A 21325-nucleotide genomic window follows, 5' to 3' on the forward strand; every position below is an offset into this window, starting at 1 on the left:
GTGCTATGTGTCAGCCCCACTCTAGGTGGATAGCAGTTCCTATCTTGGAGGATTGTTGTGAAGCTAAAATAAATGAAAAGTGAAATGCATGAGATGTGCTTGACAGGCTCATAAATATTTATTTTATACTTATTAATAATGCAATGATTCTTAAACCTTACTGTGCCTAAAGATCACTGGAAAGTTGAATAATAGTGCAGACTTCTGGGTAACAGTCACAAAAATTCCAGTTCAGAAGACCTGGGGGGAATCCAGGAATCTGCATTTTCAATAAATCTCAGATGACTGTGCAGCCAGCGGTCACAGACCACACTGGGGAGGAGAGCTCCAAAGATAAAGAGCACATGGAATCTCCCTCCAGGCACAGTCAGATTGCAAAGACTTTCTTCAATAAGAAGTTGAAGGTAAGTAAGAAGTCGAGGTGAACCAGCTGCCAACAGGAGGAGTCAGTTCGAAGACAAAGTGCCCAGAAGAGAAGAATCTAACTTCCAGAGTGGCCTGTACCCTCCTGGCCTTCCGAAGGCACCCTCCTGGGCTAAATCCATCTTCAGAGGGTTGGAAAGGAAGACAGGGACTTGGAGGAAGCACACATTTGAATACTGGCCCAGGTCCAGTCAAACTCATGTGTACACATGTTGGTTTGCAAAGCTAGTGGATAATTAGTAGTGGGTCCATGGTTTGAAGTCTTCATAATCCTGTTTTAAAGAGGAAGGACTGGCCAGTTTGGAGCTGGGGGTGTCAAATACCATTCAGCAGAGAGAATAACTTCACAATCTAGAAAACTCTCCATCTGGGTTATGCCATCAGCCTTAACTTGCTGCCTTGGGTGTGGCCAATGTGTCCAAGGCTAACAGGCTGAATGGCACCAAATGAGCCACATAGGCAACACATCATCTTCCACAATGAATCAGCATCAGACACGAACCCTTTGGCAGGTGGTTCCATCTCCCACTGCCTTCCACCAAACAGGTCTGGGAAGGGTTACATCCACTGTGGCCATGAACTTCATCCTAACTGATTGTTCTGGGAGCCTGGTAATAAGGAAAGCAAATCCTCCCTGAAAAATTTTCCAGACTTTTGCACATTCCTTATCTTTAATTTCTTGTCAAATTCACAGAACTGAACAGACTTTCTGCCCCTTTAAAAAAGCTAGATGGGGAGTCTGCTGCTTCTATTTAAGGAGAAGTGTTGTTTATCCAGTGTTTACCAAAATGAAGTGCCTGCCCTCCAGGTCTGGCAGGAAAACCTAAATCAGGGAAAAGCAAACTGGAGGTGGCTGGTGGGATCAGAGTAGGGGTGTCAATGCAGAATGAGTTAACGGGGGAGGGAAGAGGTGATGAGGCCTGGGAGAGAGAAATGCGCACTGATTAAAGTCAGGGTCAGGGCTAGGACTGAGGTCTGTGACTTTAAGTCCAGAGTGTAAGAGAAAGAGAGAGGATGAGTCTTGTTCGAAGTCACCTCATTTTCTACTCTCAGTGAAGTGGTGTTGTCCGCAGGCAGTTTGAGACCATGAATGGAACAAAAACACCCACTTCCTAGGAGATGACATAATTTACTACTCAATGCAGCGACCTGCAACAACACCCTAAGACAACATGGTGTTTCATTTCGTTTTTTAACTTCACTTTTGTCATAAGCACTGTTTTCCTAATTTACTCCAAGATCTAGGGGCACCTGGGTGGCTCAGTCAAGCTTCTGACTTCAGCTCAGGTCATGATCTCACAGTTTGTGAGTTTGAGCCCCGCGTCCGGCTCTGTGCTGACAGCTCAGAGCCTGGAGCCTGCTTCACATTCTGTCTCCCTCTCTCTCTGCCCCTCCCACTCATGCTCTCTCTCTCTCTCTCTCTCTCTCAAAAAAAAAAAAAAATTAAAAAATTAAAAAAAGAAAAAAGACTCTAATATCTAACAGCCTTGATTGCCTCTCTTCATCCTTGCCACCCCGTGTGACAGTCTCCAGGTCATACCACACAGCTCTTGTTCCGCACTCACAGGCCCCGCCACCTGTGACAGTGGCCTCACCTCCAGGGGTGCCACGATCCACATCTACACTGAAACTGCCTCTGGATCTCAGCCCACTCCCTTGACTTTCTCAGCAGCGCTGAACTTCCCCTTTCCTGCACTGAGACAGTCTGTCAGAGAGTTACATCAATGGACCTTGTCAGCACTCAGTCATGCTCCACTTCTCATATCTTAATGTCCTTTCCTGTTGGTTCATGAATGATGTATCCCCTTTTCTGTTTCTCTCTTGCATTTCAATTTCTGTGAAGTTGTTTCTCTTTGCTTTTTATGAGGTGCTATGGTTTAGTAGCTTCCATTACTAGCTGTGTGACCTTGGAAAAGCCATGTAGCCTCTCTGTGTCTCCCTTTCTTCTATGAGAGGAAAAAAATAATAGCATCTATCTCGTCGAGTTGTTGAAAAGATTAAATAAGTTAATATATGAAAAAGTAGTGCCTGGCATTCGGCAAACACTTTAAAATACTGCCTTCATTTTTATTTTTCTTCTTATGATTACCCTCCCTGAACCACATCTGGATCCCAACACTATGTAAGACCAGAATCAGGGAAAAGGACTTGGATCAGGAACCAGGAGTGAAGTGAGCTGTCCCGTGAAGTGTGAGTAGCAAACCAAAACTAGCATGAAAATAAACAAACAGAAGATGGTTCTGATAGAGAATGGTAAGGATTCGTTCTCCTCCAATTAGATTATAAATCAACAAGGGAAACCTCAGATACGGGCTGTATCGACTGAATTCTCCAATTTCACGTGAGAGCCTGAAACACACGAAAGAATAGCCAACTAGAGAACCTTCTCCTAGAGACTGTGGGTCACACGCACGGTGGGAGATGACATTCCACAAGGGTGAGATGTCATTAGTTCATATTTGAATGCCCACAGCTCTTGGTACACCTAGCAAATGTCAGGCTGAGACACTGATCCTGCTGTCAGAAACAGGCAAATGCCTTAGCAGGGAGCTAACTTAGGTTCTAAAAGAGGTCAACAAAGGGAAGTACTATTTCCTGCTGGAAAGATTAAGATTCCATGGAAGAGGCTGACTAAACTAGCCAGCTTTCAAAACTACCCATGACCATTCAAGCCTGTAGCACGAGGGGCTGTGGAAACAGTCGTGCAGGGTGAAGGGAACAGCATACGAGGGAAGTAACACCAGAGGAAAAGCAATAGCAAGGAAATGAGGCAATAAAGGCACTTCAGAGGCAAGTCGTTTAACATCCTTCTAAGACACAGGCCCCCAAATTTGTGTCTGGCAACAGGTCTTTTGTTTTTGTTTTTTTTTTAAATTTTTTTTTTAATGTTTATTTATTTTTGAGACAGAGAGAGACAGAGCATGAACGGGGGAGGGTCAGAGAGAGGGAGACACAGAATCTGAAACAGGCTGCAGGCTCTGAGCTGTCAGCACAGAGCCCGACTCGGGGCTCGAACTCACGGACCGTGAGATCATGACCTGAGCCGAAGTCGGCCGCTTAACCGACTGAGCCACCCAGGCGCCCCTGGCAACAGGTCTTTTGTACTGGACACAGTCTTCCTCATTTTCTAAAATTCCTACTTTTGCTTCTCTGAGAAAAAAATGTAGACGTGTTACCTTTTTCCGAGAAGTAGGTATCAGAGAAAAGGAACCACATGTTTTTCCTACCCCAGTGATACTACAGCCGTGGTTTGTCTGAATGACTCTGCCGGCGATCTTCAGTGACCTACTGATATTTTCCCTCAGTGACCTTCATTTATAAAGAACCAAATGGACCAAATGACATGAGAGATGGGAGAAAGAGGCGAAGCCTTCAGGCCACAGTGCTGTGTGGGAACCAAGCATGGGCCTAGAAGGTGACATTTCATTATTTTCTCCGCAACTTAGAAATCGATTTCCTCACTCCCTCCTCCTCTTTTAAAAATGAGTCGAGGATGCACAGAATTGGATTAATCAGACTCCTTGGTTCTTGACACACTCTCATCATTGGTCCATGCAAGACTATCTTTGTTTCTTTACTGACTGGTTTGTATGAACCAGTATTTATGTTTATTTGTTTAGTATTCATTTATTGTATTTATGTTTTTGTTTACATTTAACATAATAATCAGGGAAGAAAACACCACCCATCACAAAAACTAGAACATCCACACTAACTTGTATTTACCTCCTCATCTTATACCTTGTTCACCATTTCCTTCCTTTCCTTTTTATAAAGAATTATCACATCTATAAATATTCCAAAAAAACAGATTCTTTTTTATTTTCTGTCTTATCTTTCACTTTTACAACAGGCTACCATGATATCTATAATCTTTGGGGACAATTTTAATTTAAAATCATATTGCTAAGATTCTCCATATATTTGCGGTGCATTCATTTGACTGCTATCTAATATTCCATTGTAATACTCATACCATAATTTCTTCAATCTCCTGGTGATGAGAAAATGAATTGGGTTTATTCCAGTTACTCATCTAGCCAGAGTTTCCATTCTGATAAACAACTATTTGTATTTCCAGAGGCACAAGTCTCCCTAAGGAAAAAACCCAGAGAGCAAATCCACTTTAATGTAATATATTCCACAGACGAAAAGAAATGCTCTGCAGATCGTTCATCTTTCTGTACTCTTACCTCTTACTGCCATGGAGGATCAACAGTTACAAGTAAAACTAGAATGTCTGCCTTACCCTATCCCAATTTTAGGGTCCAACATGCCTGAGATGATCCTCCATTCTTGGGTCATTCTGACCCTGAGTAGCCCTAAACGATGAGAGATTACATGACGTCATTTTGGGTTTTGCTTAGGTTACTCCATGACTTTCCCCCTTAGTGTCGACAATGAGACCAGCCCAGAGACATGAGAAGACCCCCAGAGTCACTGGACTATAAATATATCCTCACCGAGGGAGAAAATCCTTGCTCCATGGTGCTTCCTTAACATAGCCCAGAACTGGGTAAAGTACCTACTTCTAAAGCCAAACACTGGGTTTGAGTCATAGGTAAGGGAACCACCTGGGTTTTAAACCAGGCCCCACTGTTTGGGGAAGGGGAAGAGACTGTGTAAAAGTTTCTACATCAGAAAGCAACTGCCCTGCTTTGGAAATATTAAAGATAAAATAAAGATTTTTATATTTTGATTTTCATCTAACCATCTCCATGTCAGAGCTGACGATTTGTCGCTTCCAAGCGTCTTGGTCAAGTTAAGCAACGAGGTCTGTGGAGCAGGTCAGGCAATCATGGGGCAGATTTTAAACCATCCTCTGCTCCTAAATTCACCAAAATCATCTACTTATTCCTCAGAGATGGTGGTTCTCAAAGTTTGGTCCCCAAATCAGCAGCAGCAGCAGCAGCACCTGGGACCTTGTTAGAAATGCCCACATTCAGACCACATCCCAGACCTACTGAGGCAGCAACTCAGAGGCAGGGGTGAGGCCCAGTAATCTGGTTTTTAACAAGCCCTTGAGATATCTGTACACTCAAGTTGGAGAAGCACTGCTCTAAGACACCCTGACCGAGATGCCCTCAAAGATCATCTAGCGTAGCTCCTGAGTGGCTGCCTCTGGGAAGTGGAGTGCAGGCTTCACTGTGATTTAAATAGAGCTGTATACCACAGAAAACATTTTGGTAATCAATTTTTACACATTTCACATTCAAGATGAGTCAATTTCTTAATTTACTTGGCATAAATCTGAGTGTTACTAACCACGCTCCACTTAACTGACAATACGTATCTAACAGCTGTAGATAAGAGCAGCGTCTAGCTTTGGAAGGTTCTGAGTTCAAATATTTGATCTTTTCTTGAATGACAATGTGACCACAGGCAATCACTTAATCTCTCCACACCTCAGCTTCCTCAATCCAAAAAGGGATCAAGCACGCCTGTTTGATGGGATCATTGTGAGAATTTAAGGACAGACTGGGACAATTGTAAGTGCACAACAAATATCCACCGTTATTATTGGCCTATGTATTCATATGTTTGGTACATGTTGCTAAACACTTATGTTTCTTTAAGAATTCTTGCATATGGGCACCATAAATGTGTGTGTTTTTAAATTCCTATGACCGAAATAAGAAGGTGAAGTGCTTATTAATGACTAACCTCTAATTCAATGATATAAAGTTTTTACAGATTACTGGGCAGTAATGGTCAGAAATGGCTTATTATGTTCATACACTGTTCAACATGGTTTACATGTTTTCTCATTCAATCCTCACACCACGCCCATGAGACAGGTGGTTTAATCTCATTTCACAGATGAGAGAAGGAAAGGACAGCCATAGCCACAGCCATTGCTCGTGGTGACAGCCACAGCCATTGCTCGTGGTGACACAGCTCATAAATGGTGAAGCTGGGATTTGAAACGAGGTATATTGGCCTGAGAAAGATCACAATAAAAAGTGCATCAAAATATGCCTTAAACACTAAGAATGCACACCTGCATGGAACTTCAAGGGTTGGGGAAATACTGTTTTTTCCATTAATGGTCGCTTGCTTGCTCTTGCAAAGGGCATGCTGAAAGCTTTGAAAATTCATTTACAAACAATCTGCACCAGGGGTTTTAACAAGATTACAGCCACTCTGCTTGGCTCTGCATCCCTTTCCGAGAGCAAACAGGGAGGAGACAGCTCTTTTTTTTTTTTTTTTTTTTTTTTTTAGCACATTAACCCTAGGGGCTGAGCCATTCCTGCATTTTCAACAGAGATAACAGGATTGAATCTTCATTCTTAAGTGAAAAGTGAACATACTGTGAATACACTTAAAAGAAGTACTGTCATTTTAAAACATCTAATAGAAAGGGGTTCCTCATGGTGTGGTCTGAGGACCATCTGCATCCGTGTCATCTAGACTATTTGCTGAAAATACACACTGACTCCCATAATCTACATTTTTATGAACTGTCCAGGTGATCTTTTACATACAGTAAAGTTTGAAAACCACTATAATCAATGGCTCTTGTTTTTAATATTTAACCATAAACTGCAAGCCACCTGCTCAGATCTGTTTAGTGACTCTGAACTCCGTCTGCTTCTTCCCATCCAGAATGCTCCACCCCAGACCATCAGCATTTCTCGCCCAGAATTACTGAAACAGCCACACACTGTGCCCTAGCAGCTCGCCGTGGCCCTGAACACTCCATCTCCCACGCTGTTCCAGAGCATCAATCTCATTAGGTGGCTCCCCTATGGAAACCCTCTAATGGCACCCCACATCCTTAAGATCAAGTCCAAATGCATGATTACAAGCCCTTTATAATCTCTTTAGGGGCTACTGTACCCCGGCCAGTGCAACCACCACCATTTCCTGAAGGCAGCACAGTACTCTTTAGACTCCCAGCTTCCACACATGCTGTTCCCTCTACCTGGATTATTTTCCTGTCCCTCTGAGCCTGACTAACTACTACCTGTTATTCAGGTCTCTGGCCTCTTTGACCTTCAGGAAGGGCCCCTCCTTCATGCTCTTACCCTACCCAGAATTTAAGAAGCATTTATCACACTGCACTGCAATGCCTGCTTACAATTTCCCAGCATGTCATCAGCTCCTTGGGCACTCTTTTTTTTAAAGCTTATTTATTTATTTTGAGAGGTAGGGGGAGGGGTAGAGAGAGGAGAGAGAGACTCAAGTAGGCTCCATGCGTCAGAGTAGAGCCCAACGTGGACTTGATGTGGGGCTCGACCCCACAAACTGTGAGATCATGATCTGAGCTGAAATCAAGAGTCAGAGGCTTAACTGACTGAGGCACCCAGATGGCCCTCCTTGAGGGCTTTTGTTCATTGTATACCAGTGTGTAATGCAGCCGTTAGCACACAGTAGGTGCTGTTGCCTCGACAGATTTAAAAGTTCCCCACTCTCAGCATTCAGCAGTGGCTCCTGAAAAAGCTCTCTGAGCTACCTTCCTCTTTCTCTCCCTTCAACTGGACTGACAGACTCGTATTACTTACAATTAGGATAGATATTCCCTCCACCCCTATCTCTACCCCATATGACCAAATCTCTTAAAACTCAAGCTTTCGGGCCAAAACTTGGCATGCAAAAATCACGCAGTCTAGGAAGGCCTGTGTGTCATTCATCCCTGTCTCCCTAGGGCCAAGCACAGTGCCTGGCATATACAGTAGGCTCAGAAGAATATTTGTTGAATGAAGGGGGAAAGGTACTGAAAGAACTTATAGATCTGGCTGAAATAACACCACTAAATTTTTTTAATGTTTATTTATTTTTGAGAGAGAGAGCAGGGGAGAGACAGAGGATCCGAAGTGAGTTCCATGCTGACAGCAGAGAGCTGGATGAGGGGCTCAAACTCATGAACTGTGAGATCATGACCTAAGTTGAAGTCAGATACTTAACTGACCGAGCCACCCTGGTGCCACCCCAACCCCGATTAATTTTTGAGAAACCACAAAGGAAGAGAAGTAACAGGTTGGAGATGAACAAAAAGTATACAGGTATTCAAAGCAGACAGAAAGGTAAATTCTGAAAATTATAAACTGCCAAGTTTGGCGTTGATCTGCAATAAAACTGTAGAGGCAAGTAGGAGCCAGCAAGAGTTCACTAAGAACCAGATAGGACACACAGTTCTCACTTCCTTTTCTGACAGAGTTAGGATTGCAGGCTACCACATAAATCACACGTGTGGAATCCAGTAGGCATTTAGTCACTTAGAACAGTCTTCCGAACGAGGTGGAGATGTGCACTGGGTGATGGCACAGTCCAGTACCCAAAGGATTTGGACTAATGGATTGCCTGTCAACCTTGAGGGAAATCTCCAGTGATGTGTCACCTGACTCTGCCCTTGTCCTTAACCTACTTAACATGCTTTATTAATGACATGCATGAAAACACGAAAGGTATGGTGTTGACAGCAGACTACAGATTACACAGGCCTTGAAGGGATAACCTACTCAAGGAAGGACGGGGTCAGGTACTAATGTTACCAGCTGCTGTGAACCAAAAGCTGAATGTGATAGAAACTCTACGTCTGCCATTTCCTTTAATTCTTCCTCTCAAAAACATTCAGAGTGTAGACGAGGAAACTGAGGTTCTGAGTGTGACATGATTTGCCCCACGCCATGAGTTAGTAAACAGCAGAGCTGGTTGTCTGACTCCAGTTTCTTTTCCACCCTCTCTGCTTGGGACCTCACGATCAGAATTCACAAAGATCTAAGAACTGGAAACCAAGATAATAACATTCAATTTAGTCCATTTCAAATATGCAGTAAACCTTGCACATGCTAAGGCTTTGGGAGTAGAGATTGGGGAGGAGGGGCCTGGAGAAGAACTCCAGGGCCCAAAGACCCTGTCAGGAGATGGGCCACACAAACAACTAGAATATGAGAGGACAAGATGGGTGCAATATAGACAGGGGGGCCTTGAGGGAACACAGAGGGAGAAGAAATACTTCTAGCCAGGTGAGGGTAATGGGGGAGGAGATATGTCATGGATGAGATGCCACTTAAGATGGGCCTCGAACACTGGACAGAATAGGAACAAGTGTTGGGGGTGCAGAAAGGGACAGACCTCAGGTGAAAGGGATGGCCGGACCTGACACATGGAGGAAGGAAAACACAGGGAATATTCAGAATATATTGGATCCCTTGTTTGGCTGGAGGATAGTGATCGGATGAGATAAAGCAGCCACAGAGGTGAGTTGTCCTGGAATGCTGAAGAATGTGAATGCTGTGCTCAGGGAGTTTACTTGGAAGGCAAGAGGGAGCCATGCGGAGTTTTGGATGGAATGGTGATATGAATACAGTGATGTTTTTGCAGATATAGTGACAGCAATATCTGGGGGAGACATTGGAGGCTGGAAGGCAAGGCAGATGACTATGACAGTTAGGAGGTGGGTCATATGGTGAAGGGAGGAGAGCCCTGACAGTGGAGATCCTTCCCAGTTCTGAACCTAGTTGTTAGGTTCAAAAAATTAACTGCATTGGTTCAACGTCATCCAGGTGAATAAAAGAATTTAAAACAGCAAAAGCAGAAAGTATGTGAAGCATTAACAAACACCCTCACCTTGTGTTACATGCTTGACTGCAATGCCACTACATACAATAACAATTGAATGAAGATATGTATGTTTTCTGCCCTATCAGAGTGGAAAAGCAAACCAAACAGGAACTTTCTCAGCCAAATGAAAAGAAGAATGGCTCTCATATTGCCTGGGGACTGTGCAAAAAATAAAATAATCTAATCAGAATGGATTGAGATGCTCTGAGATCAATGCTAGATTTAATCTAGTGCCGTGTAATCCACCTTTAAAGCAAATATCTTTTCTTTGGAAGCACAAATGTCAATAAAATAAAACAAACAAACTGGGTAAATTCTGGCCACTTCTGGCATCTATACAGAGTGTTGGAACAAAAGCAAATGGAGAAACAGAAAGGCTAGAGGGGTTTGTTTTAATTCAGACATGTGTTCAAGGAACTAAAGTGAGAATCAGGGAGAGGGAATAATAGGGTCACATGGAAATGTTTCCAGGAGAAAACCTGGCAGCACAACAGAGAGAATTCTGGATCAAGGGCCTGGCTTGGAGGAGAGCAGGTGCAAAGCAGGTGGAAAAGCTATTGCACTCTGCTCAGAGAGACCTGTTCAAGGCCTAACCCGCCCAGGGAGGGGACACTACCTCGGAGGCGGCCCTCCCACTGTGACCTTGCAGACAGCCGGGTGCATGCTGGGCAGGGAGACAAGGCATTCTGCAAACCGGCTCAGCTTCCATCAGCCAGCTCCAGCATTGCACCTCACACCACTGTTTACCAATTAAAAATTATCTGAACTCTCCAGCTTCTGAACAAAATGCTTTTGCCTGTCCCCCTGAAAAAATTCTCTACTGATTCTTAGGTGGTTTATAGTATTTAAAAAGAATGAAGCACACTCACAATTAGATTAGGCTCCACACACAAATTATGCTCTGAATTTCCATGGACTTGTTTAATGGAACCTTCCCCAGGATCTCCACTCAAAGTGACATCTGGCACGGAGCACAAGTTCCCAGGCCAACACTTTGCTTGCCCTGCTAATCTGCCCCACCCCCAGCCCTCCACAAGTTAACTTTTAAATTCAAGTGTACTCAGTGTTCTCTCTTCTCTCCACCCCTTTCCTCCTCACCCCACAATGTTCTTTGAAAAAGCAAAATGGAATGGAAAAGCAAAACAGACCGTCACAAAAATACTGAGGCCACTGTCTTCAGGACCACTGGAGAATAACTGCACAGTGGTAAGACGGAGATGATAGGTAGGGGAATGATAGTTTGAAAATATCCCCAAAGAACTAAATGGTATGTGACTAATTTCTGTGGACTATATCTATGAGCACCCCCAATGAGGCAAAACTAACAAGGCTCAAAAGGAACAAGCTCACTGAAGCTGAATTCCAATTTCTCCCTGACATACAGCACCACACAAATATCCTCTGGGCTCTGGGGAGCTTCCGTTCATTCACAAACATCTAGAGAGGACCTACAAAGTTCTAGGCACTGTGCTAACTATGGAGAACATAAAGGCAAAGAATACATGGCTCCAGGTCTTTTAAATCTTACCCTTGTGTTCAGACATATTTTTAGAGACACATATGTAATAAGATGTTAAGATTGTTTTTGAAGTGCAAGGCAATACAAAACACATTTCGATATAGTGGTGACCTGTGGGGGGAGGCAGAGAATGGGATCTGGGAGATCACACGGGCAGCTTTGGGGGTGGTGATTCTAAGAGTGGAAGGTGGGTCACAAATATTTGCCTTATTATTATAGTGAACGGCTTACATGTATGTTATATATATTCTTGTTATGCATCACATTTTATACATAACATTAAAAAGAAACAGGGAAGCAGCTAAAATGAATTTAAAATAAAAGATAATAAAATGATAAGGAAAGAAAGAAAGAAAGAAAGAAAGAAAGAAAGAAAGAAAGAAAGAAAGAGGAAAGAAAGAAAGAGGAAAGAAAGAGGAAGGAAGGAAGGAAGGAAGGAAGGAAGGAAGGAAGGAAGGAAGAAAATGTAGTCCATGTCCTAGAGAGGCTCACACCCCAGCAGAAGAAAGAGCCATCTAAAAAATAATTATTAAATATAACATAGTAATCATAACAACAGAATTTTTTTTAAAACTCTAAGGGAGAGGAACCCCTGAGTGGTTGAGTGTTTGACTGTTGGTTTTGGTTCAGGTCCTGATCTTGGGGTTTGTGGGACTGAGTGCTGACAGCGTGGAGCCTGCTTGGGATTCTGTCTCTCTCCCTCTCTCTCTGCCCCTCTTTGACTCTCTCTCTCTCTCTCTCAAAATAAATAAATGAACTTAAAAAAAAACAACCCTAAGGGAGTACATAGTATTTAAATGAACAGCAATGGCTTGTGAAGTTCTGATACTTGAGCGTCTACACATTTAAACAGCTGGTTTAACCCTTTATAAGTGTCAGTACAACACTACTTCCCCTGGGATGATTTCCAGACTCCCAAAGTTTGGGTTCTAAGGTCCTCCTCTCCGCACTCACGGGACCCTGTACCTCCCCCAGAAACATGTTACACATCTTACAGGGAGCCCCATGTTTACAGTTATATCCCAGTACCTGGCTCAGTACCTGACTCATCAATAACTACTTGTTGAAAAAACAAATGAGTAGCATTACAGGTTCAGTACTGTTAAGAGGTGGCTGAGACTAAAGAAAGAAGGAAGGGTGGGAACGCTAAGTTGGAGAATCCCATCCAAAATTCAAGAATGCCCAGCTTCATGCAGACAAAACCCCTTACTGTCCCTGGCAAACCCAGCTTGGTGGGATACGACACCAGGGCACCACTTACAGATCCTAACCCATTGCTCAGTACGCCTAGAGCTTCTCAGCCTGTGGCCTGGATCCTTCTCCTCTTCCAGTAACTGAGGGGAGAAGCATTGGATGTCAGGCAGGATCAGGTTCAGGCACAACCTCCATCTCTCAAGAACAGTCAGGCCCGCCAACAGTCTCGGCAGAAATCAGATCGTCCTGGCAGAGGGTTGCAGAGCCTTACTATCTCAGCCACAGGGGTGAGGACAAGAAGCCAAAGACTCAGGAAGATCCAGTTTCCCCGAATAATGTTGCCGCCACACAAGGCAAGGAAGCATGCCTCCCTCTGAAACTGCCACAAACTCCCTCTGCTGAAAGAAAAGACTCAGCGAACAGAGCTGAGAGCTCAAAATGCTCCTCAGATGTCAACAAAAGGATGTGACCCACAACTCATGCCTGCAGCACCAAGTGCCTAACGGAACACTTGACAAACTGTGCACCATCAGAGCATCTGACTGTGTGGCCGATAACAATGGGAAAGAAAGTGGGGCATTATTTTGGTCACCAGACCAGCATTGTAAAGATAAAAGGTCACCATGCTGGTGGGGATGTTGCTAAGGATTTAACGTTTGCCTTGAAACATTACAACAGAGGGCTTATTCTAGCTCGATTATCTGAGTGATATTGCATATGAAATCATGTTTAGCATAATATATTTAACTATGTATTTGGACATACGTTGATTCTCAAGTTCCCAAACTCCCGAGAGCTCATTTTAAATCACATCGTAAAATGTCTTCCCCTTTTTTCCATTCGAGTGGATTGGTATGGTCCTTGTTCCACATGCCACGTTCTTTCCAGGGCAAACAGATGGAAAGAGAGGATATGCCAGAAAGAAGAAATGGAAAATGAAAATGACATAAAAATAAAAATAAAGCTGCAAAATGTAATCTGGGTCAACTCCTCATGCGTTTTTAAAATCAACACCAGCAGGCTCTGTGCATAGGGCATTGGTTTTATATGTACTTTTTTTTTTTGGCTCAGATGTCACACAGGATTAGTGCAAAAGGAAAAGTCCCAGCATGGGGCCTATTTTTATACAGATTAATCAATCATTCCTGTCTCTTCCTCTCCCATCACCCCCCAAACTTTCAACTTAATGAAACTGTTCTCTTTTCAAAGTATGTCATTTACTACACTCTGAACGGAAATCCTTTCAGGAAAGGAAGTGAATTTAAACTTTGAACCTAGATTTTTCACTGTCATATTTTTAATTTATTATAAATATTAACAACTTATGCTATGGCCTACCCCCTTTTATCTTACAGACCCATTGTGGAATGCTACATATCCACTAGTGGTAGCAAAATGAGTAGGCAAACGCTTTGTTATATGCACGTACAGCCATTTAACCAAAAGAGAAAAGCACACACTGGAAAAGAGAAGACTATTCTCTATCTCACATTTTGTTAGGTACATTATCTTGTACAGTGAATGCCATCATTCCCATCAGAATACTAAGCACATAGTTAGATTCTCAGTAAGTATTTGATAGAAAATTTGATAGGCTTAAGGGAACCAAACCAAAGAATTGTGCAAGCTCTGAGCCACAGCCTCCCTGGACTATATGGCTTCACAAAAATGGTGATGATGATACTCACAGTATTCGTAATACAACAGCTAATAATTACTGTATGCCATGTGTCACTGATGATGTCACTCAATTTTCAAAGCAGCCTTATATCATAGGTCCTATTATTGTTCCATTGTACAGATGAGGAAACAGTTTTAGAGAGGGGGTTCACATATTTTGAGGTCGAAAAAAATCCCATGTTATGCTGGTTTGCAGAGAAGGGGACAGACACATCGAGATGGTGAAATGGGGCCCTATGTTACCAATCAGCTGAAAAACATTGGAAAAGTGTCATTGACATTGTTTCCATGTCTCCAAAAGCATGATCACAACAGAGTTCATCATGCCCCTTTATCTGTCCACTATTCCTTTGACAGATGGAAATTATATTTATAAAATATTAAGCAATGACCTAAAGCTTGACCTCAATGACAAGTCCAGAGTGTGTGGACTTGTCACACACTCTCACAGGGTGATATTTTTTCACCACTTTGGGCAATAAAAATTGAGCCATGACTAACAGTTGTCAGTCATAAGTACAGAAAATAAAAGAAATTTACAATCTAGCATGATATTCTGTGCTCACTCTTTTATGTGATTAAAAATGAATTTCTCTTATACCAATATAACACATACTCTGCTTTTTGTTTAGACCTGCTGGATGCTATCTACTGTGGATGGCCTAAAAATCTAAATTTTACACAATTTTAAAGTTATTGAACTACACTTAGGCTTACCATATGTATAGGCTTCCTTTGTTTCTAGTAATTAATTTTAACACCACAGACATTAATCATTTGCCCACCAGATGAAAATCGCTTTAAGATGACTCATTTATTTTACAACATTGCAAACCCAACCCTTATGCTCTTGGAATGTAGAGTAAAGAGGAAACGTTAGATCAAATCAGTCATTAAAAAGAAGAAGAAGAAGAAGAAGAAGAAGAAGAAGAAGAAGAAGAAGAAAACTTTTCGACATCCCAATTCCATGTACATGAAGAGTTTCAGAGTTTCTCCTGGATGCCACGTGAGAAAAGTGAATTAAAACTGGTCAGAGATGTGCTCTGAATAATTTCCATGAACGGGCAGACAAGAGCACGGGAGCAAGCTCTCTCGATAATAAATACACTGCGTCTCAGCCTACACAGAGGCCCACTGCAACTATGCGCAGTGCCAATTAGCATTAATTGTGGTTGTGCTCAACTATTCCCAGAGCGCACCGCTGGGGAAGGCCAGGCTTTGCATTTACAAATGCAGCATGCGATGCTCAGACTTAGAAGAGCGTTCTAAAATGTAAATGTCCATGGTCAATCTATCTTCACTGCGTTGGCTTTGAATTCCACAAACAGACTCACAGATGACAAGGGGTATTTAAAACAATATATGTGTGTATTTTTAAAAGTTAGTTATAGACTCTGCATTCAGAATATCTGAGAGGCAGAGTTGAAATTTGCTTTTAGACTACATTTTTCGCCTACCACAACTAACTTTACACACACAGACATACACAAAGAGCATATCCTCTGTGATCCAATATAATTATTTACTTACTGTGACTAATACTACTTACTTAAAAGATAAGCTCCGTAGACTTTCATGGCAAACACTGCCTCTGCAAACAGCCTCCCGCCACAGGCTGGGGTATGTCTCGTGCAGAAATACAGTGTGAGCAGCTCATCTCTCCATGGAGTACAGTCTTAGAGTGGGGTATCCATGGAGACAGAGCCTCCTCCATGTGCAGGGCAAGGAAGTTCCTCTGCTGGGCACCATAGCAACAGGAGGCAGAGAGATGGCTGGCCTATCAGGGAAGAGGAGCTTCTCCCTGGTGACTGCAGCATTTCAAATGAAACCATCGCCCTCGTGAATGGACACAAAGCATTTAAAGAAATACCAAATTGTCAAATAGAAGGAAATGCCTGCACAAGTCAGGGCTGATCCTTTGACAATGTTGGAGCAAAACGCTTAGTCTTTCTACAATGACTGTATCCCAATGGGCAAGGAAGAAATTGCATCAAAACCCCACACATTCCTAAATTTAATGGCAAGAATGTGAAGCTTGGGGAAAAAATGCTTGTTGTACTCCATGAATTCCAGCTATTTAAATATGCAAGGCACTTCACAGAGCTGCCCAAGAGAGAGGAACAGGAGAGATCTGTTGTTCTGAAAGGAGGAAAGGAATCGAGGACTCCCTGGGCATAGTCCTTCCAAATGGATTTGCTTAGAGTAGACATGTTTATTAAGCTTTCACCAAAACCCTCCATTATATCAGAATAATTCTTACAAAACAGTTATCTGTGATAAAACCAGACCAATGCAGAGGAGATGGTGAGTAGACATTCCAATGCCTTAATACTGTGCTATTTGTCAACTTTCCCCATTTCTTATTTAATGACAATAATGACAGTGATTATTTATTGAGCACATACTGTGCACCAGGCAAACACCATCACTACAAATGCAGCTTCCTGCCAAATACTGACATTGGTTTTTACAAAGATACATGATACACATGTTTACCTCTAAAGCTGTGCTCTTTGTAAACTTTCCTCATTTCTTATTTAATAGCAGTGATAACAGAGGTAATTCAATAAGTTCAATAAATATATTGAACACATACAGCATGCTGGCAGACACCATCACTACAAACAAAACTTCCTGCCAGACATTAACAATGATTTTTGCAAAGATACAAGATGTGCACGTGGACCTCTCAGTGCTGTGCAGTATGCATATGCTATATACCCGACACATTTTACGATTCTCACAGCAACCTGCAAAAGCTAAGTATTAATTACTCCTCTATATTGTAAAGAAAAAGAGAAGACTTTCTTTTCTCCATAGGTCTGCAAGTGGCCTGGTTCACCCTATTCAGTGTCTAAATATAAGGTGAGGTAACCCTCCTCCCACAATTATCTCTCAGAAAAGGAGAAACCCCATATATTAGAGTCTTTCCATAGCCTCTTATTATAGAGCTCTTGCTCATAATTACCTTCTCTGAACAAAAAGTGCTGTTTGAAAAACACATCAGTCTGACTTGACCTCAATCAGTGCTAGTTTGGGCTGTCTATGGGAGGTCAACTGATGGGATTGTTTAAAATGAAGGAGGCTAAGAAATGAAAAAAACAGATTATGTAATTATTCCTGTGATTTCCCCCCATCCTTTAAAAGAATCTTTTAAATGGCAATATGGTCAATGGTTAAATTGTAGAGATCACAAAAACCCATATCCCTTGCTAACTGAACTCAAGAACCAAATAGCTTTGGATAATGAAGGGTATTTGTATAAATCTACAGGAAAACAGAAAAATCAGCTGTCCTCATACTACAGTGGATGTTGTGACAGCTTGCAGGTTGTCTACCTCCATTTTCCCCTTTTTCCACAGTAACAGGTGCCTGTTTGGCCAAGTGTCCTGGGATATAATTGGAAATGACTTCTGTGTCCTGACCTTAAAGTGACTGAGTGCCCCCCGGTCCCTTTCTCCCTTCCTCTGCCTAGTAGGTCACAGCCAACCTGACATAGGTTGTGATTTGGTGATCAGGTGATTAGGGATCACCCAAATACCTAGGTTTTGTTTAGCAAGAGACAAATAAACTTCTGTCTGGTTTTAACCTCTGTATTTTATTTAATCTTTATATTTAACCTTTGTATTTATAACCTCTTTTTTACAGTAACTTCACTGATACCTTCATCGTACTTGTAGTCTTAAAGAAAATGTCCAATGAGAGCACTAGACGTGGATTCAAAATTGCTTCGTATCAAACAAATTGGGTGGAAGTGAAAATGATGTGTTCTAGAAAAGTCAGAGGAGTTGGAAAGTAGCTCTAGGGATGAGAAAAACTGAATAAAAATCTTACATTAACTGTGAACAAAAACACCCCCCAATGTTTCTAAATTAATAGTACAGTATAAGTAAGTACATTTAACTAAAATAACGAATAAAAAATCCATCAGAAACGGACTCTTCCATTCAGATCTCCTAAGATTTACTCGAGCTAGCAAGTGAAATAAAATTTTTTTATTCTCATTAGGGAAATGCGAGTCCTTCGATTCTGCCATATACACTGCATCCCTAGATCTTTCTCTGTTTCCACCGTCCTTCCTAGGCTAAGCCATCTAAACTTAAGTACATCTTCTTCCAGTTTCCCATCCTGATGATCCAAGCTCCACAGAATAGTCAAAAGGATCTCAAACATTTACCTTAAATTATGTCTGTCTTCTTGAAACCCTCCAATGGCTTCCCAGTAATCAAACGATACAGACTTCACCTGTCACCACTCTCTCCCTTCCTAACTCACTGCCTTACCCCCAACCCCACACGTCCCTAAATATGAAGGGATATGGCTAAGTTCTCAGCTCAAATGTCATCTCCTCAGACACTCCCTTGCCTCATCCCCAGTCACTGTCTATATAAATTACCTTGCTTCATTTGTCACTATCTGAACTCATCTTGTTTGTCTGCTTGTGTATCAGCCATCTCCCCATGTTAAAGGCAGACTCCATGAGAACAGGCATCTTGTCTGTTTCTTCCTTCTATCCTTACTGTCTAGAACAACGGTAGCAGCACAGACTAAATGCTTAATAAATATCAGCTGCATGAAAGCTGGTCAACGTACAGCCAGCATTCAAACCTAGGTTTAGCGGAAACCTCTTTGATGTGATGAAGTGCGGGTTCCCTTTCTTTTCTTTAGACTCTGATGTGAACCTCATGCTTCTGCTATGCCATAAACATTCTAGTCCATGCATCTCCAAGTATATGCAGCCAGGTTCCTGAGGCATTACCTCACTTAAACCATGGGCTGCATCCTTGGCTGCTATCAGATACAAGCTTAGGTGGCAGAAAATGTTAACGCAGTGAATTACCCAAGCAAACATACTATGTGGTTCAACGCATATTCTTTTTCTCTTTTTTAAAAATAATGTTTATTTATTTATTTCGTGGGAGACAGAGACAATGCAAGGGGGGAGGCACAGAGAAAGAGAGAATCCCAAGCAGGCTCCACGCTGCCAGCAGAGCCCAACGCAGGGCTTGAACCCACAAAGTCGTGAGATCATGACCTGAGCCAAAACCAAGAGTCAGATGCTTAACCGACTGAGCTACCCAGGTGCCTCTCAACCTATAACTTTTTGTCTATAGCCCTGCTGTACACCAAAATGCCACACAACGAATTGTACCCACAAAGGAGACAGAGAGATCAGGGTATTTAACTGTCTGGCTCTTCTATCAGGGGTTTCATTCCTACACAGAAGCGCGTGTCCAATTGCTTCACACGTAGCCTCAGAGTTCTTTCCCTCTGGGTTCTGAGTAACTCCGCCCTCTTCTCGGCCCTTCAGGATGTAGAAATAACTCCAAGCTGCTGACAAGGCCAAGTATTTCACCATACCTCATTGGATCCCCTTAATTATGCCCCCACCTCTGCACACAGACAGTGTCTTCGATAAACTCTCCTCAGTTAGTACAAAAACAAAAGTCTAATCTAAAGCATAGATCTGCATGATTTATAACTCTTGGTTTCCACGTTTATGTATAAGGTTCCAGGTTTATTTCTCTTCCGTTGGCAGTCGATAAGTATGTTTAATAGTGAGTGTGTGGTCTGCTGGAACATCTGCTATGTATGGGAAACCAATAATGCTTCATTCTCAACACATTAGAGCACTTAGTAAGCATTTGGCAGGCCCCCAAACTGGTGGCCATAACACTACACATGCAATAAATGCTAGCAGACCCAGGATTTGGATGGCAGTCACCTTTGGGAAGAAGGGGATTACAATTCACTAATTCTTAGGGGAACACCATTACCGGACCATTTGGCACCATTAGCTTGATTGGGTGCATCCTCAAAAGCACAGATGGGAGGAAGGCATGAGAGTGAATATGTAACCTTGCACAAAGATAAACGCTTCCGTCCACTCATCACATTTCAGCTTTATTTTACTGATCTGGTGTCTGCTGGGGAAAAATGACAGACTGAACAATAGTCTACCACAACATGTTCTCTGCTGCATTCTGGGTGAGCATTCTTGCTCTCGGGGTGAAAGAAAGGTTCAGAGGCTCATTTCCGTATAAATGCAAAAGCTCTTGTTTAAATTGACAAAGTCTAATGATCTCTGCTTAGGAAAGTATTCATGATATGCAGGGTAGCACAATAAACATTTTGACAAGCAGGAAAGGACTAGTTTATGATTAAGAGGAGAACACCGAAGATCTTAACATTCCTTTGATGTTCGTATCCTCATAGTTAATTGATCTGCATCCAAACAGTCTTATGTGTTCAACTCTGTGGACTTTATTGAAGCTATATTGAGGTTCATTGATTTTGTTATTGGCAACAACCAGCATAACCTACATATGGACTATATTAGCTAAATTATAAAAATTAATAAGAATTTTTAGAGTTTTACAGACATTAAAGAAAAATAATTTCTGTCTTATTCAACACATTTTTCTCAATTGTCACACTCCCTTATTGCAATTAAAATTATTCCTTTGAAGGCAGACCTTATAAGCAGGGCAATGGTTAAAAGCTAGTACCAAGACTGCCCTGTTTCAGTCTACTTACAGGCTGTGTGACCTTGAATGAGTTACTTAACTTTTCTGTGCCTCAGTTTCTCCATCTGTAACACAGGGGATAATGGTATCCTTTTCTCCCACTGATGTTAGGACTAAATGAGTAATGTGCTTAGAATTTTGACTGGGATAATCAGTGCTTGATAAATATTAGCTAAAAAAAATTTTTAGAGGAACATATTGCAATTCAACAGTTTTTATTTTAATTTTATTTATTTATTTATTTATTTATTTATTTATTTATTTAGACAGAGAGTCAGGAAGAGGGGCAGAAGAGAGAGGGAGAGAGAAAGAATCTCACAAGGGGCACAGAGGGAGAGAGAGGGAGAAAGAGAGAAACAGGGCTCACCCAATGTGGAGCTTGAACTCAAGCTCCTGAGCTGAAGTCTGATGCTTA

General features: G+C 42.1%; 1 protein-coding gene across 3 annotated transcripts in view; it reads right to left on the reverse strand.

The window, feature by feature from the left end:
- SYBU (syntabulin) overlaps nt 1–21325 on the reverse strand; it is a 111568-nt gene that overhangs the window by 20077 nt on the left and 70166 nt on the right. Inside the window, exon 1 of one of the 3 annotated variants that reach the window (XM_019467843.2) lies at nt 15933–16119. The exons of the other annotated variants lie outside the window; for them this stretch is intronic. Coding sequence (XP_019323388.1) covers nt 15933–15960 — 28 coding nt within the window. The 5' untranslated portion in view covers nt 15961–16119. Of the gene's footprint in view, nt 1–15932; nt 16120–21325 lie in introns of those variants that run through there. 3 annotated transcript variants of the gene reach the window in all.

Source organism: Panthera pardus, unplaced genomic scaffold (assembly GCF_024362965.1).
Source record: "Panthera pardus isolate Hobbes unplaced genomic scaffold, ASM2436296v1 HiC_scaffold_7, whole genome shotgun sequence".
NCBI classification, from domain to species: Eukaryota; Metazoa; Chordata; class Mammalia; order Carnivora; family Felidae; genus Panthera; species Panthera pardus.